The sequence below is a fragment of the Salmo trutta genome, chromosome 37 (genome assembly GCF_901001165.1).
Source record: "Salmo trutta chromosome 37, fSalTru1.1, whole genome shotgun sequence".
NCBI classification, from domain to species: Eukaryota; Metazoa; Chordata; class Actinopteri; order Salmoniformes; family Salmonidae; genus Salmo; species Salmo trutta.
Genome location: NC_042993.1, coordinates 1,043,697 through 1,067,984, shown reverse-complemented (window position 1 = coordinate 1,067,984; position 24,288 = coordinate 1,043,697). Strand labels below are relative to the sequence as shown.

Here is a 24,288-nt window from a genome sequence, read left to right as displayed (position 1 = left end):
GTACTGTAGGTGGTGAATAGATTATGCTTTACATAGAGAGAGACGGAGAGCACCGAGCTAGTCTGTTCCAGACTGGCAAAAACCCTAGAGATACAGAGAGAGAGCTGGAGGGAGGGAGGGAGGGAGGGAGAGAGAGGGGTGGTGGGGTGCAGAACACACCCAGAGCCAGTGAACAGAATGGTTCATAACCAGGGGTGACTGGTGTGTCTGTGTAGAAGAATAGAATAGAGAAAGATCAGGAGCTGAGAGAACACCCCCTGACACCCCCTGGTGTTGGTAGTGTTGATGTCACTATAGGAGGAGCTCAGGACAGGAGCTCTCTGTCCACTCACACCCAGTCCAACCCTGGTCTTCTCCTCTTCCTTTCCTCCTCAACTCCTCTGGGATTGACCTGACCCCTATTCCTCTCATCTCCCATTTCTATAATTTCTTCCTCTTGTCCTCCGTGTGGAGCAGAGCCATGCACCCCCAGCGTCCTCTCCCCCAGGCCATGCCCTCCTCCCTCGGGCAGAACCTGCGTGACATGGCCATGGGCCTAGGCAGAGGGAAGAACTTCCTTGGTGGGAACATGGCCTACGGCTTCATCCAGTCCCTCAAGGAGTGCCTCTACTTCGTACTCTGCTGCTGGTGCATCAAGGAGATACTGGACTGACTGAGACACTACGAGAGGGAGAGAGGGGCACGAGGGTGAGGTTCTCTTTCCTGCGTGTCTCTCTGGACGTGTTTCTCTCTTCCTCCTTTTCACTCTCTTACGTTTTTCTCTCACCAGCTAAGATGTTAAACACAGCGTGTGAAATGGTGTAAGTATGAGTCTTGTCATTACATACAGTAGATACTGTACATAGTTTCACTCCAAAATAGAAGACGTTTGCCAAACTGTTTTCTGACAACATTTCCTTTCAGCTACGGTACATGTTAACTGTAAAATATTCAACCAAATATGTAGGACTGTGTAGTATGTTATGTTGTACATGTACATGTTGTACTATATGGCCCTGGTGTGTGGATTTGCTCCTCTTAGTGCCCATGATGCAGTTCTGTATTCCTGTCTGGAGGCTTGAGAAACTGATGTGCTGCCTGCTGTATCAGAGGTTCTCTGTTATTCTCTGATCCTGAGTCAGTCGGTCTGGAGACCTGCAGTGTGTGTGAAGCATCGTCTTAACACCAATCAGCTGATCCTAGACCTGTGGAGAAACCAACCCTGTGAGGACAAGCAATGGACATGGCTTTTGATGCTGCTTAGGTCACATTCAATTCCAAGTTTTATTAATTTCTGTACAGTCTTAATATGCAAGGAATAAAAAGTAATGTAATATCTGATTTTGTTTGTGTGTTCTAACCAGAGTCAGGTGATGTGTGTGAGAGAAACAAAAAAGTAGAGCCTGACATCTGCCAATGTCATCATAGTGTCAGGAGGCACCACTCAACATCGGAAAAGCATTGCGTATGGTATATTTTGCATACCCACTCTTATCACCTGCGTGTGTCAATCAATCTGAAAGTGTGCCCATTGAGCGACACGAGAGAGCGATGATCATTGGCGAGATGGGCAAGGAGGGGTGGGACGTCAGAGAATGTCCTTCCCGGTTGGACAAGAGGCTCATGCAAGTGTCAAAGAGACTCTTCCAAGTTCCGAAGTTGGATGCGTTCAATTAATTTGGCAGAAAGGGATTGATACACAATTGCCATTTATAAGGAAAGCAACGCGTTCAGAGGTAAGTGGAGTAGAACATGTAATGTTACTTTGTGTTCTTGTTACCATTTTGTCGTTAGATGTTACTGTTTCCTGGTTCTCGACAGAGGTTAAAGCAACTATCTGGATTTTCGGTGGAAGGGATTAGTTTTTCATAGTAGGTTGGCAGATAACAGGTTTTATCTTTAATTGAATAGTACATCTTTTATAACGGATGTAGTAAAGTTTCCGTATTATTTAGTTCTATATTGTGTTGCCACCGATGGTCACAAAATGTTTCACTCGATTATGATAATTTTGTCATGGTTCATCAGTGGAGATGCGGTGTGACAGTTGTTGACATTTCAGAGTACACACCTTCTTTGTCGACACTGAGATGGCTAACATGCAAATTAGGTGTCAGGGAGCGATGATTCATTGCCAGGCTTAGGTTGAACACTTGTTTAAACATTTTACAGCCTAGCATCGACTAGACAAGGCCAGCAGTGTAGCGTTGTGACCATTTTTGGTCATTTTCTTTCGCCTAGACACAGATAAAGATATATAATAGGCTGTTGGCACACAGACGGAAGAAGCATGTGACAACGCAAAAATAAATGTAATTTCAGATTAAAGAGAATGAGAGAAACTCGTTTCAAAGCACATCGTTCTCTATTACCCAGGCCTGTTTAAGCAAATATGAAGCGGAAAAAGTGCAGTTTGCAGTGGACGCCTGTATAGGCCAAGTGTACTACCACTGGCGCCGAAGCGTTTGTCAGAGGTTTTGTCTAGAAGGGATACAGTTTTAGTCAAAATGGACTTTTCGTAGCAGGTTTAAGATAATTTATGCAGCAGGTTAGGCGAATGAAAATAGCAGGTTAGGCGAACTAGGTTAAGATCAGGAAAAGGTTTAGGAGTTAGCTAAAAATGCAGCTTTTGACTTCAATTTGACAAAAGCTGTATCCCTTCTAGTCATGATCCACTTCAGAGAGCGAGTACGGAAGAATGAGGGTATCTTTCATTGACACCACATTTTTACAAATGTTTTTTTTCTTTAAACAAGCTAGATTTATTTTATATAGAATTCTAGGCTACTTACTATAGGTCTAGAGAACATTTACTATTTACAGTGGCTAATTTAACATGGAAATCTTGGTGGGGCAATATATATATATATATCTCAACAATGCATTAATTGCACTATAGTGGTGACAAAAGGTGCATTCTTTTCAGCACCATGGAATGAATCCTTACCACTGCTACACCTGGCTATCAGCGGAGTCTTGTCTGGCAGCGACAGTTATTTCAGCCTCATTTACTGTCTTTTTATAAAAACATAGCTGATTTGGCTGACTTGCTTAAGGATCATTATATCAGCTGAAAGCTTAAATTCTTGTTAATATAACTGCACTGTCCAATTTACGGTAGTTATTACTGCGAAAAAATGGCATGCTACTGTTTGAGAGCTCCTAACAACAAAACACTTTTTTTCTCCGCGATAGGTTTGATAAATTCACCTCTGAAGGTGAAATGTGTACTTAAATCAGAGCAAGATTTCAGAATGTATCATCCGAAGGGTCCCAGAGATAACATGAAGTGTTGTTTTGTTAGATAAAATCTTTTTTCATATCCTAAAAAGGTCCATATAGCATGTACGATCAATTTTGCATTTCCACTCGTTCAATTTGCAAAGAAAGGAATCTGTGATAATCTCACCCTAAACGTTGTTAGAACGAGTCAAATCACGTTCATATGTATTCTTCAGAGATCCTAGAAGGTAACAAGACTTCACTATATCGTTAGGGGTGTAGTATATCCTATAGGACACTATATTTGGTCAGAGTGCGATGCCTTAATGGCACGCCGATGACGCGGGTGGTCATCACTTGAACTACTGTATCTTTGTCAAATAAGCACCAATCGGGGTCAAACAAGGCCAGCTAGATAGCCAATGAGCTGGGCTTTACCATGTATATGTCGTAAAATGTAGCTACTAACCTTGTACGACAGCATCCCTTTTCATTTTGGACAAAAATTTATAAGGATATTCACAGTTATGAAAACTGGTTGTTTTGCAAATGTTGAACGTATAATATAGCTACTAATACTTGGAAAGCTAAATCAAGTCCAAGTATACAGATTTGATGATATTCTTGCAGAAAAATGTTATATGAATGTGAATGTCTCCTTCATGATTTGCCAAAATGTACCTGGGGACTTCACACTAAAAGTCTTGTAGTTCACTCATACTTCAAGTTATCCATCTGAAACTTTGCACATACACTGCTGCCATCTTGTGGACACTATCGGAATTACAACCCGTGATAGCTACAACTGTGACCTTTCTCTTCCATTTCAAAGATGGTGGTAGAAGACCGGTTGTTTTTTTTCCTTTGTATTTTCTTCTACCAGATCTATTGTGTTTATATCCTCCTACATTCGATTCATATTTCCACAAACTTCAAAGTGTTTCCTTTCAAATGGTACCAATAATATGCATATCCTTGCTTCAGGGCCTGAGCTACAGGCAGGTAGATTTTGGTATGTAATTTAGGTGAAAATTGAAAAAAATGGGGCTATTCCTAAGAAGTTTTAAAACAAATGTGGTTTCTACTGACAATTGAGATGTACTATGTCGTAAGGGGACAACGAGCCGATAAGAAGCATTCCATAATTTCGATTAAGACAATAATGAGTGAGCTAGGATGGACATAGTCAATGCAACTTTGTTCAGCACTTTTGAAATGTACTGCGACAGAATTCAGAACATGGGCTGTTCCTCCGGTTCTGACTTGGTGTACAGGGAGAAAACCATAAGAAAAATAAAGGGGACATATACACAGACAATGAAAACTCTTACAATATTTGATGATTACGTTTCTCTAAAACATGGCTATAGGCTACATGTGCACCACCAAATCAGAACAGGGCAGCAGGTAGCCTAGTGGTTAGAGCGTTGGACCAGTAACCGAAAGGTTGCAAGTTCAAATCCCTGAGCTGACAAGGTAAAAAAAAATCTGTCGTTCTGCTCCTGAACAAGGCAGTTCATCCACTTTTATGGCCCATGGTGTTTGAATGTTTATCCTTTTTTAAGCTTGGAAAAGAGACCCTTAAACCCAGACTTGGACTACACACCAACTCCACTGAATAGCAGGCTAGTGATTGCTTTGCAATGTTTGCAGTTAGCCACTGATTCCTTCCAAATCACTCATTGTTGAATTTGAAATTTCCAACTTGTTGTGTAATGTTTATGTCCAATTACCGATGAGCAACGATACATTTTATGTATAATTTCTCTTCATATGACAAGTATTGAAAGGATTTGCCAGTAGGTTGTTGACTTGGATCATGATTTTGACTGCTAGCTAGGACACTGAAAGTATGATGTTGACATGATCAGTCCAATCAAAGCTTCGGTAGACATATGATTTGAAGACATTTTATCTGTGGCCAAAGACCTTGAGCCTTCTTGGATGGGTACCCAAGGGACTTGAATTTTCAAGCTCTACCCATAGATTTTGCGGTGACTTAGTGTCCCCATGAGACACCTGCATTTTGGAGCTGCCTTACTCAAGAAAGCAAAAAAGAGACTGTATGCTGCTTTATTAACTCAATGATTGTTTGCAAACTGACATTAATGCCAAAATAACATGCAAAAAAAATACATGTATATTTTTAGCTCTGCCCTGAATGACGGGTCAGCACTGCCTCTTTAAATGCTCCACAGTTGAGACAGTGGAGCTCCTTCAGAATGTGTGCGCATGTTTGATTGATTTACCAGGGCACTGTTCGCTCTCTCTGTCTTGGAGTTTCTCATTAGCTCTATATTTAGCTAGGCTAATATCTATATTTAAGTCATTCCACGATATGCTCCACAATGCTCCATTGGCGACATTTCAACAGGCCTCTCATGGGAAGAGCCTGATTAGAAGACCTAAATGACTGTGGGACAGAGAGACATGGGGGACTAAAGTGTGTCATGCAGTGATCTGACAGAAGTGGCATGATTGAAGATGGTGTCAGACACAATGACAATAATAACCCGTATTGGAAGTAGCCTAGAAAGTCCAATTTAATAGAAGAACATACTTTTGAAAGTAGACAGGACACTTTTATCTAGGCTTTCAATAAACGTACTAATGCATGTATGCAGTTTATTGCGCCGTTTTATAACCCAGTCCAGTATTTTCAGTCAGTTGGTTTCTGCTCCAGTAATTTCAGCCTGAGTGGAGGTGCCTCCTGCACTGCCTGGCCAGACAAAGAATCACAATGACTAGAATGGACTAGCTCTCTAAAATCCACCATCCACCGAATGACAATAGAATTTGCCATTTTGTGCATGTGTAGTAGAACTTTGAGAAAGGCACAATAAAATATTGTGGTTGGCATCAATTAATCGAACATTAAATAAATACAGGGCCTTCCTGCGCCTAATATGGCTCCTGGTGTAGGCCAATCCACTGCTCCTTTGGGAATGTCTGTTCTACTAATTCTAATTCTACAATGGCCCAAGCCATAGTAACCCCTGTCTCTGCCAAAGCATGCGTCAGCCAGTCAGAAGCCAGGGTAGCCACAATGCTAGCAACACACACTACTACTAATGAAGGACTGAATAAACTCACAGGAGTGTGCACTTCATGTACACACACACACACACACTTCCTGTGCATGTAAAAACAGGATGTAAATGATGAGTTTAAGCAGCAAAATGCGGAGTGGAACAATACTGTAGCATACTGATGCTGTAGGGCCTTCAGTAGCTGAATGAGGAGTGGAACAGTACTGTAGCACACTGATGCTGTAGGGCCTTCAGTAGCTGAATGATGAGTGGAACAGTACTGATGCTGTAGGGCCTTCAGTAGCAGAATGAGGAGTGGAAAAGTACTGATGCTGTAGGGCCTTCAGTAGCAGAATGAGGAGTGGAACAGTACTGTAGCACACTGATGCTGTAGGGCCTTCAGTAGCAGAATGAGGAGTGGAACAGTACTGATGCTGTAGGGCCTTCAGTAGCAGAATGAGGAGTGGAACAGTACTGTAGCACACTGATGCTGTAGGGCCTTCAGTAGCAGAATGAGGAGTGGAACAGTACTGTAGCACACTGATGCTGTAGGGCCTTCAGTAGCTGAATGAGGAGTGGAAAAGTACTGATGCTGTAGGGCCTTCAGTAGCAGAATGAGGAGTGGAACAGTACTGATGCTGTAGGGCCTTCAGTAGCAGAATGAGGAGTGGAACAGTACTGTAGCACACTGATGCTGTAGGGCCTTCAGTAGCAGAATGAGGAGTGGAACAGTACTGTAGCACACTGATGCTGTAGGGCCTTCAGTAGCAGAATGAGGAGTGGAACAGTACTGATGCTGTAGGGCCTTCAGTAGCAGAAAGGGGAGTGGAACAGTACTGATGCTGTAGGGCCTTCAGTAGCAGAATGAGGAGTGGAACAGTACTGATGCTGTAGGGCCTTCAGTAGCAGAATGAGGAGTGGAACAGTACTGATGCTGTAGGGCCTTCAGTAGCAGAATGAGGAGTGGAACAGTACTGATGCTGTAGGGCCTTCAGTAGCAGAATGAGGAGTGGAACAGTACTGATGCTGTAGGGCCTTCAGTAGCAGAATGAGGAGTGGAACAGTACTGGTACTGTAGGGCCTTCAGTAGCAGAATGAGGAGTGGAACAGTACTGTAGCACACTGATGCTGTAGGGCCTTCAGTAGCAGAATGAGGAGTGGAACAGTACTGATGCTGTAGGGCCTTCAGTAGCAGAATGAGGAGTGGAACAGTACTGTAGCACACTGATGCTGTAGGGCCTTCAGTAGCAGAATGAGGAGTGGAACAGTACTGTAGCACACTGATGCTGTAGGGCCTTCAGTAGCAGAATGAGGAGTGGAACAGTACTGATGCTGTAGGGCCTTCAGTAGCAGAATGAGGAGTGGAACAGTACTGATGCTGTAGGGCCTTCAGTAGCAGAATGAGGAGTGGAACAGTACTGATGCTGTAGGGCCTTCAGTAGCAGAATGAGGAGTGGAACAGTACTGATGCTGTAGGGCCTTCAGTAGCAGAATGAGGAGTGGAACAGTACTGTAGCACACTGATGCTGTAGGGCCTTCAGTAGCTGAATGAGGAGTGGAACAGTACTGTAGCACACTGATGCTGTAGGGCCTTCAGTAGCAGAATGAGGAGTGGAACAGTACTGATGCTGTAGGGCCTTCAGTAGCAGAATGAGGAGTGGAACAGTACTGTAGCACACTGATGCTGTAGGGCCTTCAGTAGCAGAATGAGGAGTGGAACAGTACTGATGCTGTAGGGCCTTCAGTAGCAGAATGAGGAGTGGAACAGTACTGATGCTGTAGGGCCTTCAGTAGCAGAATGAGGAGTGGAACAGTACTGTAGCACACTGATGCTGTAGGGCCTTCAGTAGCATAATGAGGAGTGGAACAGTACTGATGCTGTAGGGCCTTCAGTAGCAGAATGAGGAGTGGAACAGTACTGTAGCACACTGATGCTGTAGGGCCTTCAGTAGCAGAATGAGGAGTGGAACAGTACTGATGCTGTAGGGCCTTCAGTAGCAGAATGAGGAGTGGAACAGTACTGTAGCACACTGATGCTGTAGGGCCTTCAGTAGCAGAATGAGGAGTGGAACAGTACTGTAGCACACTGATGCTGTAGGGCCTTCAGTAGCAGAATGAGGAGTGGAACAGTACTGATGCTGTAGGGCCTTCAGTAGCTGAATGAGGAGTGGAACAGTACTGATGCTGTAGGGCCTTCAGTAGCAGAATGAGGAGTGGAACAGTACTGATGCTGTAGGGCCTTCAGTAGCAGAATGAGGAGTGGAACAGTACTGTAGCACACTGATGCTGTAGGGCCTTCAGTAGCAGAATGAGGAGTGGAACAGTACTGTAGCACACTGATGCTGTAGGGCCTTCAGTAGCAGAATGAGGAGTGGAACAGTACTGATGCTGTAGGGCCTTCAGTAGCAGAATGAGGAGTGGAACAGTACTGATGCTGTAGGGCCTTCAGTAGCAGAATGAGGAGTGGAACAGTACTGATGCTGTAGGGCCTTCAGTAGCAGAATGAGGAGTGGAACAGTACTGATGCTGTAGGGCCTTCAGTAGCAGAATGAGGAGTGGAACAGTACTGTAGCACACTGATGCTGTAGGGCCTTCAGTAGCTGAATGAGGAGTGGAACAGTACTGTAGCACACTGATGCTGTAGGGCCTTCAGTAGCAGAATGAGGAGTGGAACAGTACTGATGCTGTAGGGCCTTCAGTAGCAGAATGAGGAGTGGAACAGTACTGTAGCACACTGATGCTGTAGGGCCTTCAGTAGCAGAATGAGGAGTGGAACAGTACTGATGCTGTAGGGCCTTCAGTAGCAGAATGAGGAGTGGAACAGTACTGATGCTGTAGGGCCTTCAGTAGCAGAATGAGGAGTGGAACAGTACTGTAGCACACTGATGCTGTAGGGCCTTCAGTAGCATAATGAGGAGTGGAACAGTACTGATGCTGTAGGGCCTTCAGTAGCAGAATGAGGAGTGGAACAGTACTGTAGCACACTGATGCTGTAGGGCCTTCAGTAGCAGAATGAGGAGTGGAACAGTACTGATGCTGTAGGGCCTTCAGTAGCAGAATGAGGAGTGGAACAGTACTGTAGCACACTGATGCTGTAGGGCCTTCAGTAGCAGAATGAGGAGTGGAACAGTACTGTAGCACACTGATGCTGTAGGGCCTTCAGTAGCAGAATGAGGAGTGGAACAGTACTGATGCTGTAGGGCCTTCAGTAGCTGAATGAGGAGTGGAACAGTACTGATGCTGTAGGGCCTTCAGTAGCAGAATGAGGAGTGGAACAGTACTGATGCTGTAGGGCCTTCAGTAGCAGAATGAGGAGTGGAACAGTACTGTAGCACACTGATGCTGTAGGGCCTTCAGTAGCAGAATGAGGAGTGGAACAGTACTGTAGCACACTGATGCTGTAGGGCCTTCAGTAGCAGAATGAGGAGTGGAACAGTACTGATGCTGTAGGGCCTTCAGTAGCAGAATGAGGAGTGGAACAGTACTGATGCTGTAGGGCCTTCAGTAGCAGAATGAGGAGTGGAACAGTACTGTAGCACACTGATGCTGTAGGGCCTTCAGTAGCATAATGAGGAGTGGAACAGTACTGATGCTGTAGGGCCTTCAGTAGCAGAATGAGGAGTGGAACAGTACTGATGCTGTAGGGCCTTCAGTAGCAGAATGAGGAGTGGAACAGTACTGTAGCACACTGATGCTGTAGGGCCTTCAGTAGCAGAATGAGGAGTGGAACAGTACTGATGCTGTAGGGCCTTCAGTAGCAGAATGAGGAGTGGAACAGTACTGTAGCACACTGATGCTGTAGGGCCTTCAGTAGCAGAATGAGGAGTGGAACAGTACTGATGCTGGTGGGCCTTCAGTAGCAGAATGAGGAGTGGAACAGTACTGATGCTGTAGGGCCTTCAGTAGCATAATGAGGAGTGGAACAGTACTGATGCTGTAGGGCCTTCAGTAGCAGAATGAGGAGTGGAACAGTACTGATGCTGTAGGGCCTTCAGTAGCTGAATGAGGAGTGGAACAGTACTGATGCTGTAGGGCCTTCAGTAGCAGAATGAGGAGTGGAACAGTACTGATGCTGTAGGGCCTTCAGTAGCAGAATGAGGAGTGGAACAGTACTGATGCTGTAGGGCCTTCAGTAGCAGAATGAGGAGTGGAACAGTACTGTAGCATACTGATGCTGTAGGGCCTTCAGTAGCAGAATGAGGAGTGGAACAGTACTGATGCTGTAGGGCCTTCAGTAGCAGAATGAGGAGTGGAACAGTACTGTAGCACACTGATGCTGTAGGGCCTTCAGTAACAGAATGAGGAGTGGAACAGTAATGTAGCACACTGATGCTGTAGGGCCTTCAGTAGCAGAAAGGGGAGTGGAACAGTACTGTAGCACACTGATGCTGTAGGGCCTTCAGTAGCAGAATGAGGAGTGGAACAGTACTGATGCTGTAGGGCCTTCAGTAGCAGAATGAGGAGTGGAACAGTACTGTAGCACACTGATGCTGTAGGGCCTTCAGTAGCAGAATGAGGAGTGGAACAGTACTGATGCTGTAGGGCCTTCAGTAGCAGAATGAGGAGTGGAACAGTACTGATGCTGTAGGGCCTTCAGTAGCAGAATGAGGAGTGGAACAGTACTGATGCTGTAGGGCCTTCAGTAGCATAATGAGGAGAGGAACAGTACTGATGCTGTAGGGCCTTCAGTAGCAGAATGAGGAGTGGAACAGTACTGTAGCATACTGATGCTGTAGGGCCTTCAGTAGCAGAATGAGGAGTGGAACAGTACTGATGCTGTAGGGCCTTCAGTAGCAGAATGAGGAGTGGAACAGTACTGTAGCACACTGATGCTGTAGGGCCTTCAGTAACAGAATGAGGAGTGGAACAGTAATGTAGCACACTGATGCTGTAGGGCCTTCAGTAGCAGAAAGGGGAGTGGAACAGTACTGTAGCACACTGATGCTGTAGGGCCTTCAGTAGCAGAATTAGGAGTGGAACAGTACTGATGCTGTAGGGCCTTCAGTAGCAGAATGAGGAGTGGAACATTACTGTAGCACACTGATGCTGTAGGGCCTTCAGTAGCATAATGAGGAGTGGAACAGTACTGATGCTGTAGGGCCTTCAGTAGCAGAATTTGGAGTGGAACAGTACTGATGCTGTAGGGCCTTCAGTAGCAGAATGAGGAGTGGAACAGTACTGTAGCATACTGATGCTGTAGGGCCTTCAGTAGCAGAATGAGGAGTGGAACAGTACTGATGCTGTAGGGCCTTCAGTAGCAGAATGAGGAGTGGAACAGTACTGTAGCACACTGATGCTGTAGGGCCTTCAGTAGCAGAATGAGGAGTGGAACAGTACTGATGCTGTAGGGCCTTCAGTAGCAGAATGAGGAGTGGAACAGTACTGATGCTGTAGGGCCTTCAGTAGCAGAATGAGGAGTGGAACAGTACTGATGCTGTAGGGCCTTCAGTAGCAGAATGAGGAGTGGAACAGTACTGATGCTGTAGGGCCTTCAGTAGCAGAATGAGGAGTGGAACAGTACTGATGCTGTAGGGCCTTCAGTAGCAGAATGAGGAGTGGAACAGTACTGATGCTGTAGGGCCTTCAGTAGCTGAATGAGGAGTGGAACAGTACTGATGCTGTAGGGCCTTCAGTAGCAGAATGAGGAGTGGAACAGTACTGATGCTGTAGGGCCTTCAGTAGCAGAATGAGGAGTGGAACAGTACTGTAGCACACTGATGCTGTAGGGCCTTCAGTAGCAGAATGAGGAGTGGAACAGTACTGATGCTGTAGGGCCTTCAGTAGCAGAATGAGGAGTGGAACAGTACTGTAGCACACTGATGCTGTAGGGCCTTCAGTAGCAGAATGAGGAGTGGAACAGTACTGATGCTGTAGGGCCTTCAGTAGCAGAATGAGGAGTGGAACAGTACTGATGCTGTAGGGCCTTCAGTAGCAGAATGAGGAGTGGAACAGTACTGATGCTGTAGGGCCTTCAGTAGCAGAAAGGGGAGTGGAACAGTACTGTAGCACACTGATGCTGTAGGGCCTTCAGTAGCAGAATGAGGAGTGGAACAGTACTGATGCTGTAGGGCCTTCAGTAGCAGAATGAGGAGTGGAACAGTACTGATGCTGTAGGGCCTTCAGTAGCAGAATGAGGAGTGGAACAGTACTGTAGCACACTGATGCTGTAGGGCCTTCAGTAGCAGAATGAGGAGTGGAACAGTACTGTAGCACACTGATGCTGTAGGGCCTTCAGTAGCTGAATGAGGAGTGGAACAGTACTGATGCTGTAGGGCCTTCAGTAGCAGAATGAGGAGTGGAACAGTACTGATGCTGTAGGGCCTTCAGTAGCAGAATGAGGAGTGGAACAGTACTGTAGCACACTGATGCTGTAGGGCCTTCAGTAGCAGAATGAGGAGTGGAACAGTACTGTTTTTTTTGTCATTTAGCAGACGCAATTATCCAGAGCAATTTAGGTTAAGTGCTTTGCTCAAGGGCACATCGACAGATTTGTTTTTACCTAGTCAGGTCAGAGAATCGAACCAGCAACCTTTCGATTACTGACCCAACGCTCATATCCACTAGGCTATCTGCCGCCCCTACAGTGATGTAATGTATCATACTGATTCTGTAAGGCCTTCAGTAGCAGAATGAGAAGTGGAACAGTGAACTGTAATGTAGCATACTGATGCTGAGCGGATGGTCGGGGGGCCGGAACAAAATTACAAATAGTTTTAGACTGTAAATTGACCGCAAGAAGCCCAAACAGATACTTTTTCTTGCCACTGTATCTGAAACCTTTGGAAATACCTGGATTTCTGCAAAAATTGGTCATAAAATGTATCTGATCTTCATCTAGGTCACAACAATAGACAGACAAACTTCTTATAAAAAAACTATCAACCATGTGTAGTTAAGTAGTGAATATGTTAAGTTTAATGCTAGCTAGCAACTTACCTTGGCTTCTTGCTGCCCTCGCGTAGCAGGTAGTCAGCCTGCCATGCAGGCTCCTCGTGGAGTGCAATGTAAGGCAGGTGGTTAGAGCGTTGGACTAGTAACCGGAAGGTTGCAAAAACGAATCCCGAATCCCCCCTGAACAAGGCAGTTGAACCCCGTTCCTAGGCCGTCATTGAAAATAAGAATGTGTTCTTAATCTGACTTGCCTAGTTAAATAAAGGTATAAAAAAAATGTAAAAGTGGCCAAAAATACCGATTTGTTATGAACTTGAAATCGGCCCTAATTAATTGGCCATTCCGATTAATCGGTCGACCTCTAGTTAGCATGTTCCAGAGATTTCTGTAAGTCTTTAGCTGACACTCTAGGATTCTTCTTAACCTCATTGAGCATTCTGCGCTGTGCTCTTGCAGTCATCTTTGCAGGACGGCCACTCCTAGGGAGAGTAGCAACAGTGCTGAACTTTCTCTATTTATAGACAATTTGTCTTACCGTGGACTGATGAACATCAAGGCTTTTAGAGATACTTTCGTAACCTTTTCCAGATTTATGCAAGTCAACAATTCTTAATCTTAGGTCTTCTGAGATCTCATCTGTTTGAGGCATGGTTCACTTTGGGCAATGCTTCTTGTGAACAGCAAACTCAAATTTTGTGAGTTTTTTTTTTTTTTAATAGGGCAAGGCAGCTCTAACCAAGATCTCCAATCTCGTCTCAGTGATTGGACTCCAGGTTAGCTGACTCCTGACTCCAATTAGCTTTTGGAGAAGTCATTAGCCTAGGGGTTCACATACTTTTCAAACCTACACTTTGAATGTTTAAATTATGTGTTCAATATAGGCAAGAAAAATACAATAATTTGTGTGGTTATTAGTTTAAGCACACTGTCTATTGTTGTGACTTAGATGAAGATCAGATCAAATTCTATGACCAATTTATGCAGAAATCCAGGTAATTCCAAAGGGTTCACATACTTTTTCTTGCCACTATGTTTGACTAAAATAATAATTTCAAATCTTGCTTACATTTGTATACAACCACGTGTCTCTCTGTTATGCATGTGAATACTTGAGAACAGACTTATTGAATTAAAATCTCTTGGAGCTGATTTCCTGGTGTTTTTACAGTCTTTTTAGTATCTGTACATGAAGCCTATAGCAATACTATTCAGGCCCTGGGGGCCTCTCTGCAGTACTGCTGCCTTTCTCCTCTCCCTCTGGCCCTTACTCTAACCATCAATGTAATTTAATCATCCATGACATGCACACACTTGGTTTCCCAGGTTTAAATCAGTTGAAGGAAAGAATGAAAACCAATAGAACTGTGGACCTTGAGGCCAGGATTTCAATATTACTGGCCTACAGTAGGCCAATCTATAGCCTGTGCTGAAGTACTGTGTATGACTTGCAGGTGCTGGACAGAGCCACGAGGGGGTAATGTCTGACAGCGGTGGTGCTGCCAACAGCAATAGCTGGACTGTCCTTACAGCAGAGGTACGCTCTCTTCACACTTTAGTGTGTGTGTGTGTGTGTGTGTGTGTGTGTGTGTGCACTGCAGAGTTTACAAAAGTTTGAGTTTTGAACATTTGTTTTTCAAATGGGATTAATGTGTCACCATATGGGTCAATGAAATAATGTGTGTGTCTCAGGAGACTGTTGCTGAGACACTGAGGCCTGTAGAGGAGAGAACAGAGCACCATGAAGATACACCCAGTCATACTGCTGCAGAGAAACCTACAGGTACACCCAGTCATACTGCTGCAGAGAAACCTACAGGTACACCCAGTCATACTGCTGCAGAGAAACCTACAGGTACACCCAGTCATACTGCTGCAGAGAAACCTACAGGTACACCCAGTCATACTGCTGCAGAGAAACCTACAGGTACACCCAGTCATACTGCTGCAGAGAAACCTACAGGTACACCCAGTCATACTGCTGCAGAGAAACCTACAGGTACACCCAGTCATACTGCTGCAGAGAAACCTACAGGTACACCCAGTCATACTGCTGCAGAGAAACCTACAGGTACACCCAGTCATACTGCTGCAGAGAAACCTACAGGTACACCCAGTCATACTGCTGCAGAGAAACCTACAGGTACACCCAGTCATACTGCTGCAGAGAAACCTACAGGTACACCCAGTCATACTGCTGCAGAGAAACCTACAGGTACACCCAGTCATACTGCTGCAGAGAAACCTACAGGTACACCCAGTCATACTGCTGCAGAGAAACCTACAGGTACACCCAGTCATACTGCTGCAGAGAAACCTACAGGTACACCCAGTCATACTGCTGCAGAGAAACCTACAGGTACACCCAGTCATACTGCTGCAGAGAAACCTACAGGTACACCCAGTCATACTGCTGCAGAGAAACCTACAGGTACACCCAGTCATACTGCTGCAGAGAAACCTACAGGTACACCCAGTCATACTGCTGCAGAGAAACCTACAGGTACACCCAGTCATACTGCTGCAGAGAAACCTACAGGTACACCCAGTCATACTGCTGCAGAGAAACCTACAGGTACACCCAGTCATACTGCTGCAGAGAAACCTACAGGTACACCCAGTCATACTGCTGCAGAGAAACCTACAGGTACACCCAGTCATACTGCTGCAGAGAAACCTACAGGTACACCCAGTCATACTGCTGCAGAGAACCCTACAGGTACACCCAGTCATACTGCTGCAGAGAAACCTACAGGTACACCCAGTCATACTGCTGCAGAGAACCCTACAGGTACACCCAGTCATACTGCTGCAGAGAAACCTACAGGTACACCCAGTCATACTGCTGCAGAGAAACCTACAGGTACACCCAGTCATACTGCTGCAGAGAACCCTACAGGTACACCCAGTCATACTGCTGCAGAGAAACCTACAGGTACACCCAGTCATACTGCTGCAGAGAAACCTACAGGTACACCCAGTCATACTGCTGATATAAAATGCTAACCTCTCCTGTTATTGTAACGGTGAGAGATTAGCATGTCGTGTGGAGGTATGATATAAAATGCTAACCTCCCCTGTTATTGTAACGGTGAGAGATTACCATGTCTTGGGGTTATGATATAAAATGCTAACCTCCCCTGTTATTGTAACGGTGAGAGATTAGCATGTCTTGGGAGTATGATATTTGTGCGTCTAACTTTCTGACTCATCATTATTCACGATTAATTCAGGACTATCCATTATCATGGTAGCATCCACATTAATGTAGAAGTGTTCTGAAGTGTTTATTTACAATAAAAGTGACTACAAAATGACACTACATTATTTACCATTAATTTCCATTGGGCACAACATAATATGAAACAACCAGAACAAACTGCAACAAGTTTGTAGAGTAACAAGCTTACTGCAATCATTGTGTGCTAGGAAAATGGGACCAAAAACTAAACTTTGGACTAATTTAATACACATAATATAAATACATTTGTCCAAGTACTTTTGGTCCCCTAAAATGTGAGGACTATGTACAAAAAGTGGTGTAATTTCTAAATGATATGGATGAATATACCCTGAAATTAAAGTAGAGTCTGACTTTAACCTCAGTCACTGTATCATTTCAAATCCAAAGTGCCGGAGTACAGAGCCAAAACGACAACAAAAAATTCACTGTCCCAATACTTTCGGAGCTTACTGTATTGCCACATGAGAACCTACAGGTACACAACACATATTGCAACAGTGGCGATTTTAGCATGTAAATCTTGGTGGGGCAAACTCAAACATTTTTTTTTTTATTCATGCCAATAAAGCCACTAAACAACACTACACAATACATCAATTGCAATATAACGGTGACAAACGGTTCCCACAAACTGTTAGGGCCAACATGAAGCTGTCCCAACAGCAGAGCACTCTTTTCAACACCATGTGAATCCTTACCACTGCTACACCTGGCTATCAGCGGAGCCTTGTCTGGCAGCGACACAGTTCATTCAGCCTCATTTACTGCCTTTAAAAAAACATAGCTGATATGGTTGACTTGTTTAAACAAATGTGGTTTCTACTGACAATTAAGATGTACAAACTTGTGCCATATACAAACTTGATCAAGGTCAAATCATGATCTTCAGGTCGGAGCTCTAGAAAGAAGCTTGAGTTCCCGAATTCAGAGTTGGATGACCATTCAAAACATATTTTCCCAGTCGGAACTCGTTTTATTTCCCAGAGTTCCCACTTGTCTTGAACTCACTCAAGTCTGAGATTTCCCAGTTCCGTGTTCCAAACAACGTGGCAGATTTTGGAACTGGAAAATCTGACTTGAGTGAGTTTATCCTTTTAAGCTTGGAAAAGAGACCCTTAAACCCAGACTTGGACCACACACCCTCTCCACTGAATAGCAGGCTAGTGATTGCTTTGCAACGCTTGCAGTTAGCCACTGATTCCTTCAAAACTACTCATTTGTTGAATTTGCGATTTCCTACTTGTTTTGTAATGTTTGTCCAATGGTCGATGAGCAACGATACATTTTGTATAATTTCTCTTCATATGACAATTATTGAATATTATTTGCCAGTACATTGTCGACTTGACTCATGATGACTGTTTGCTAGCTAAGATTTTGAAAGTATCATGTTGACATGATCAGTCCATTCAAAGCTACGGTAGATAGTCTATTCAGACCCATTGACTTTTTCCACATTTTGTTACATTACAGCCTTATTTTAAAATTGATTAAAAAAAACTATCTACACACAATACCCCATCATGACAAAGCAAAAAACCTTTTTTATTTTAGCAAATTTATGTATCACATTTACATAAGTATTCAGATCCTTTTCTCAGTACTTTGTTGAAGCACCTTTGGCAGTGATTACAGCCTCGAGTCTTCTTGGGTATGATGCTACAAGCTTGGCACACCTGTATTTGGGGAGTTTCTCCCATTGTTCTCTGCAGATCCCCCTCAAGCTCTGTCAGGTTGGATGTGGAGTGTCGCTGCACAACTATTTTCAGGTCTCTCCAGAGATGTTCGATCGGGTTCAAGTCCGGGCTCTGGCTGGGCCACTCAAGGACATTCAGAGACTTGTCCTGAAGCCACTCCTGCGTTGTCTGGGCTGTGTGCTTAGGGTCGTTGTCCTGTTGGAAGATGAACCTTCGCCCCAATCTGAGGTCCTGAGCGCTCTGGAGCAGGTTTTCATCAAGGATCTCTGTACTTTGCTCCGTTCATCTTTCCCTCGATCCTGACTAGTTTCCCAGTCCCTGCCGCTGAAAAACATCACCACAGCATGATGCTGCCACCATGCTTCACCGTAGGGATGGTGCAAGGTTTCCTCCAGACGTGACACTTGGTATTCAGGCCAAGGAGTTCAATCTTGGTTTCATCAGACCAGAGAATCGAGTTTCTCATGGTCTGAAAGTCCTTCAGGTGCCTTTTGGCAAACTTCAAGCTGGGCTTTAACTGAGCAGTGGCTTTGGTGTGGTCACTCTACCATAAAGGCCTGATTGTTGGAGTGCTGCAGAGATGGTTGTCCTTCTGGAAGGTTCTCCCATCCCCATAGAGGAACTATGGAGTGCTGTCAAAGTGACCATAGGGTTCTTGGTCACCAACCTGACCAGGCCTTTCTCCCCCAATTGCTCAGTTTGGCCGGGCGGACAGTTCTAGGAATAGTCTTGGTGTTTCCAAACTTCTTCCATTTTTAGAGTGATGGAGGCCACTGTGTTCTTGTGGACCTTCCTTGCTGCAGAATCTCCCCGTAGGTTTTGCGTTGACGTAGTGTCCCCATGAGTGACAGAACACTGACCCAACCCCTTCGCTCTGTATGTTACGCTGGCTGCCCCACCACCAAAGAAAGCGCTGAGCTAGGCAAAAACACCTGCATTTTGGAGCTGCGTTACTCAAGAAATCTAAAAAGAGACCATGTTTGTATGCAGCGTTATTAACTCATTGTTTGCAAACTGATATGTGAAATGTATTAATGCCAAATAACATGCAAAACAGGTGGGGCTCTGCCCTGCCGTGAATGACGGGTCGCAACTGCAATAGTATAACCTACAGGCACTACTACTGTTATACTACTTAACCTCTAACATGTCTGTCTGTCTGTCTATCAGAGAGTAGGTCTGGGGAGGATGCAGTGTCTGCTGAAGAGTCTCACTCTGTGAAGCTACAGCAGGTTAGAGATCCATCTCTTATGACACCCCACCTAGGATCATATCTAGCTAGAGGAAACACTGACTGGTCTTGGACACTAACAGTTGTTTCACATCCATCCCCAGGAGACCCAGGAAACACAACCAGAGAGAGACAAGGATTATACCCATGACCTTCCCTTTGACCCTGTCCCTGACTCAACCCCTGCCCTTGACTCCACCTCTGCTAGTGTTGCTCCTCCGAGCTCTCTGTTAGAAGTCCCCGCCCCCACAGGCCTTGACCCAGATACACACAGCCAATCCAGAAGCCTCCCTGCGAACCCAGCCCCTCCCATCTCTGACCCTGATTCGTTCTCTGACTCCTACACCCACATTAGCTCCTCCCCCGACCTTGAAGAGCCCCCTGCCTTGCTGCTCAACACTGAGCCACTGGAAGAGGTGGGGCTTGTACAGGAAGTGGAGGGATATATACAGGATGTGCATCATCATTATGAGGAGGGGCTTGGGCAGGAAGAGGAGGAGTCTGATCTGTCTGAGGTCGGGGCCAAGACAGGTGAGACACAAGGCATCTGTCTGGAGCACCGTAACAACATTAGCTTCACTGTCACTTCTCCTTAAAATGTAGTTTGTGTGAACTGTCCCTTTAAAGCTAATGTTCAGTGGTTCTAACTTCCCTCTTTCTCCCTGGGCCAGACTCCCATCTGGAAGCAGAGGTGGTGGGGGAGGAGGAAGGGGTGTCAGGGGTGAGGAGGAGGAGGGGGTCTCTCCTGGCGGCTCTGGAGCGGATCGGAAGGGAAGAGGAGGAGGAGGAGGAGGAGGAGTTCCGGATTCCGCAGCAGAGGGAGCAAGAGGAGACTGGTTTCTCTCTCAACAAGTGCATCCTAGGAGCTGTCATACTGCTGGGCCTCGGAACCATCTTCTTCTCAGGTGTGTGTCTCTGCAGTTTCTGTTACCATGGTAACATACAATATTGTTACCTTTAAGTGAACGGTGTATGACCTACACACACCTGTATGTCTCTTCTCTATGACAGTAACACAATGTGCTTCACATAATGATGACTGATCAGACTAAAGGGATTTGTCCCCCACATCACAGCTAGTCAGTAGTGTGTTGGTTGAAGTAGTGGTCACAGATAAAGGTCTATCTATTATGTCTACAGGTGTCTTCATGGACCTGGTTGGTGGTAGGTTGTGTGTGTGTGTGTGTGTGTGTGTGTGTGTGTGTGTGTGTGTGTGTGTGTGTGTGTGTGTACCACATGCTTGGTTGACAGTGCTCTCCATGCTTTCCCAAGATGCACTGCTCTCTCTAGATCTACACTGTATATAATATTACTATTCAATGAATGTTAGAAATTAATATTCGCTTAATGATTTAGTTTTTTTTCCCCCTGTGTAACTGAAGGGTTACTTAGCCAATTACAAATGACAAGTGCATGTTGATAATGTGTGTGTGCATGCTGTGGGGGCTATGTGCAGGTGAATGTTGCCTGCCCATCCTCATGACACCGTTTGAGTGTGTTTTGATGCGTCATGTTGGTTCTCAATGCTTTGATGAGGAAGCTCCTGACATGCACTGATGCACTGTGTGTTGCATTCCATCCTTGTGTTTTGTTGTCATGGTGATGGTGCATCCTAGTGTTTGTGTGTAGAGTGATGTGTATTGTCCCCAATGATATATCTATATGATATGATGTCCGTGGTTGTCTCCATTGTCTTTATGATGCATTATACTTGTTATAACTGTGATATAATGCCTTGTAACATTCTGTGTCAGTCTTGTGATGCGTTATAACAGCTGTTGTCCTTCCAGAGGGGGACTATGATGCCAGGGAGCTGAGAGAAACAGAGGTGGTGGGAAAACAGGTCAGCCTCTATCGATCTATCTTATCCCCCTCTAACTTCAAAATTCAAATGGTAGTGTGTGTGTGTGTGTGTGTGTGTGTGTAATGTTTGTCTGTGTGTTATCAAAGGAATGGCTGAATCCTGAGGTTCCTCTTCCACCACCTGTAGATGTTGACAGTACAGACCAACTGAATAAACTGGCTAAAGAAGACCCACGGATAGCTGTACTGCAAGCCCAACTCCTGGTAGGCCCCTCGCTGTGTCTCTCTCTCTCTCTCTCTCTTCCTCTCCCCCTCTCTCTCTCTCTTTCTGACTTAATGTACAACTGTGTGTGTGTGTGTGTGTGTGTGTGTGTGTGTGTGTGTGTGCTGCCTATATTCTCAAAGGGTCCTCTTTGTTTTTTTTAATCAGGCACAGAAAGAGGAGCTAAAAGTAGCCCAGAAGGAGGCGGAGGATGGAGGGAAGGAGAGAAAGAAGAGGGAGGAGGTGGAGAAGGAGCACGGTAGGCTGAAGAAAGAGATGACGTCGCTCCCTGTCCTTCAGAAGGAGAACGAGAGGATGAAGAGAGAGCTGGAGTCTGTTCCTGTCTTACAGAAGGATCTAGAGACACTCAGAGCCACAGTGACAGAACTAAAACACAGCACAGGTACTTAGGAGTAGACCTGGCTTCAAATACTATTTCAAATCATTTACAATACTGTACTTCAGCTGGGCTTGATTGAGAATGCCTGGCACAATAACATTTTCTTAACTGCAAGCCCCGCCCACCTGGTACACCAGGCATGCTAAAGCAATCCCTAAAAGTATTTGGAAGATTTCCAATAGTATTTGAACCCACAGGTATGTGTAGGAGAGCGGGAGGGGAGTAGGGAATGTGAAGGAGGGAGGAAGAGGACAGGGGGAAAGAGCTAGCTAGTGACACTAATAGCCACAGTGACTGAACTAGCACACAGACAGACACACACACACACACACACACACACACACAACATGTACATGCACACAAACACAAAAATGTCTAATTCTCTTCATTTCTTTCCTTAGCCAAAGAAGCAGCTTCACCTCCAGTCTCTGCCTCTGTCCTGCCCCCCTCTGGCCAAACTGGGGATGACACCCAGAACACAGCCGGAACGATAGAGAGAGAGGGCAAGAAACCAGGGAAGGGAGAGAAAACGGATAAAGAGTTGAAGGGAGGGAAGACGGATTGGAATAAGGGAGGTAAGACGGATTGGAATAAGGGAGGTAAGACGGATTGTAATAAGGGAGGGAAGACGGATTGGAATAAGGGAGGGAAGACGGATTGGAATAAGGGAGGTAAGACGGATTGGAATAAGGGAGGTAAGACGGATTGGAATAAGGGAGGTAAGACGGATTGGAATAAGGGAGGGAAGACGGATTGGAATAAGGGAGGGAAGACGGATTGGAATAAGGGAGGGAAGACGGATTGGAATAAGGGAGGGAAGACGGATTGGAATAAGGGAGGGAAGACGGATTGGAATAAGGAAGGGAAGACGGATTGTAAGGTAGAAAAAGAGTGGAGACGTGGAAAATATGACCCGGAGAAAGAAGGAAAAGAGAAAGAGTGGAAGAAGAAAGAAGACAAGAAGGGAGAATGGAAGAAAGATAAATCTAGCAGAGGGAATGAGGGCGAACCATGGAAGGACAGAGGAAACAAGATGGAATGGAAGGAGAAGAGTGAGAAAAAAGACTGGAAGGTGGAGAAAGATTGGAAAAAGGGAAAACCTGAAAGATGGAGTGATAGCAAGGAGTGGAAAAAAGGCAAGGATGAGCGGAATGGAAAAGAGGAGAAAAATCAAAAGAAAGGAGGTTATAATAAGGGCAGGGATGAGTGGAAGGGAGAGAAGGAGTGGAAGAATGACAAGGATGACTATAAGGACCTTGGCAAAGGATGGAAGGAGAGAGGAGAGAAAAAGGAGTGGAAGGGAGAGAAGAATGGAAAAGAGGAGAAAAATCAAAGAAAAGGAGGTTGGAATAAGGGCAGGGATGAGTGGAAGGGAGAGAAGGAGTGGAAGGGAGAGAAGGAGTGGAAGGGAGAGAAGGAGTGGAAGGGAGAGAAGGATTGGACAAAGAAGGACAGAAAGAAAGATGTCAGTAAAGAGTGGAAGAGTAAGGACAACAGGAGAGAAAATGAGTGGTCTGATGGAAATAGAAAGATGGAAGGATTGAAGGAGGAGAGAAACGGTGGAAACTGGAAAAAGGACAGAGGGAATGACAAGTACGAGAAGGACCACCACTACTCCAAGGAAGGGCAGAAAGAGAGGAGAAAGAGAGAAAAGGGCCCTCCCCAAACCCACCACCGACCCCCCCTTGAGCAACCTGACTACTGGAGTCACCAGAGAGAACGACTGCAGCACAAACCCAACCCTCAAACCCACTGCAGTTCAGTGGAGGCCTGCGCCCAGGCAGAGGGGCTGCTCCCTGTCACCATGCCGGAGTTTGAGGCCCTGCTCCTGGGTTACCTGGTCAAGGCAGAGAGGGTGGGGGTGGAGGCCTCCAAGAGGGAGGAGCTCAGTAAGCTAACCAAGGAGTTCTTCAGTGACGGAGTGTTCGTTCACGACCAGATGCGCTTCAAGGACTTTGTGGAGGATGTGGATGACATCTTAGAGGATATGGTGGAGGATGAGGAGGTAGAGGAGGAGATGGATGACTTTGAGGAAGAGGCAATGAACAGGTTTTCAGTTCCAGGGGGAGGAGAGAGGGAGAAGTGGAGGAAGGAGAGTGAGAGAGGACGGGTGTGATGGAGTGAGAAAGGGAGTCAACGCATGTCAGGAGGAGCGGAAAGATGGAGGTGGAGGAAAATAGATGGATGTGCTACAAGGTAGAATTTAGGAGGAGCAACATATATATATATATATATATATATATATATATATATATATATATATATACTACCACCGTTCAAAATTTGGGGTCATTTAGAAATGTCCTTGTTTTTGAAAGAAAAGCACTTTTTTTTGTCCATTAAAATCAAATTGATCAGAAATACAATGTAGACATTGTTAGTGTTGTAAATTACTATTGTAGATGGAAACTGCAGATTTTTTATGGAATATCTACATAGGCGTACAGAGGCCCGTTAGCTAATCCAAGTTTATAATTTTAAAAGGCTAATTGATCATTAGAAAACATTAGTGTCTAGTTTGAGAAACCGATGC

At 45.2% G+C, this 24,288-nt stretch overlaps 2 protein-coding genes across 5 annotated transcripts; both read left to right on the top strand.

Moving 5' to 3' along the window:
* Nucleotides 1-280: 280 nt before the first annotated feature.
* LOC115176390 (lens epithelial cell protein LEP503-like) lies at nucleotides 281-1,320 on the top strand. The gene is made up of 3 exons (XM_029736404.1): nucleotides 281-687; nucleotides 770-800; nucleotides 1,022-1,320. The coding sequence occupies exon 1, from the start codon at nucleotides 461-463 to the stop codon at nucleotides 650-652; it is 192 nt and encodes a 63-aa protein (XP_029592264.1). The 5' UTR covers nucleotides 281-460; the 3' UTR covers nucleotides 653-687; nucleotides 770-800; nucleotides 1,022-1,320.
* Nucleotides 1,321-1,570: 250 nt separating this feature from the next.
* LOC115176389 (pre-B-cell leukemia transcription factor-interacting protein 1) lies at nucleotides 1,571-23,957 on the top strand. 4 transcript variants are annotated; one of them, XM_029736402.1, is made up of 11 exons: nucleotides 1,572-1,715; nucleotides 14,573-14,655; nucleotides 14,811-14,901; nucleotides 19,230-19,291; nucleotides 19,395-19,821; nucleotides 19,962-20,195; nucleotides 21,081-21,133; nucleotides 21,241-21,357; nucleotides 21,524-21,758; nucleotides 22,157-22,977; nucleotides 23,119-23,957. In XM_029736402.1, the coding sequence occupies exons 2-11, from the start codon at nucleotides 14,599-14,601 to the stop codon at nucleotides 23,869-23,871; spliced, it is 2,850 nt and encodes a 949-aa protein (XP_029592262.1). In that variant the 5' UTR covers nucleotides 1,572-1,715; nucleotides 14,573-14,598; the 3' UTR covers nucleotides 23,872-23,957. The 4 variants fall into 4 exon arrangements, with proteins under 4 accessions (XP_029592263.1, XP_029592262.1, XP_029592259.1 ...); XM_029736399.1 differs by having other exon boundaries at nucleotides 22,157-23,064; XM_029736403.1 differs by having other exon boundaries at nucleotides 1,571-1,715; nucleotides 21,524-21,614; nucleotides 22,157-23,957.
* Nucleotides 23,958-24,288: the final 331 nt, after the last annotated feature.

What these genes read in the sequence shown, in the direction of transcription:
- LOC115176390 (XM_029736404.1), top strand. Translation starts at nt 461, where the DNA reads ATGCACCCCCAGCGTCCTCTCCCCCAGGCCATGCCCTCCTCCCTCGGG.
- LOC115176389 (XM_029736398.1), top strand. Translation starts at nt 14,599, where the DNA reads ATGTCTGACAGCGGTGGTGCTGCCAACAGCAATAGCTGGACTGTCCTT. An exon ending in GGACTGTCCTTACAGCAGAG is followed by an intron (nt 14,656 to 14,810) that starts GTACGCTCTCTT and finishes TGTGTGTCTCAG; the next exon opens with GAGACTGTTGCTGAGACACT. An exon ending in AGAACTAAAACACAGCACAG is followed by an intron (nt 21,759 to 22,156) that starts GTACTTAGGAGT and finishes TTCTTTCCTTAG; the next exon opens with CCAAAGAAGCAGCTTCACCT.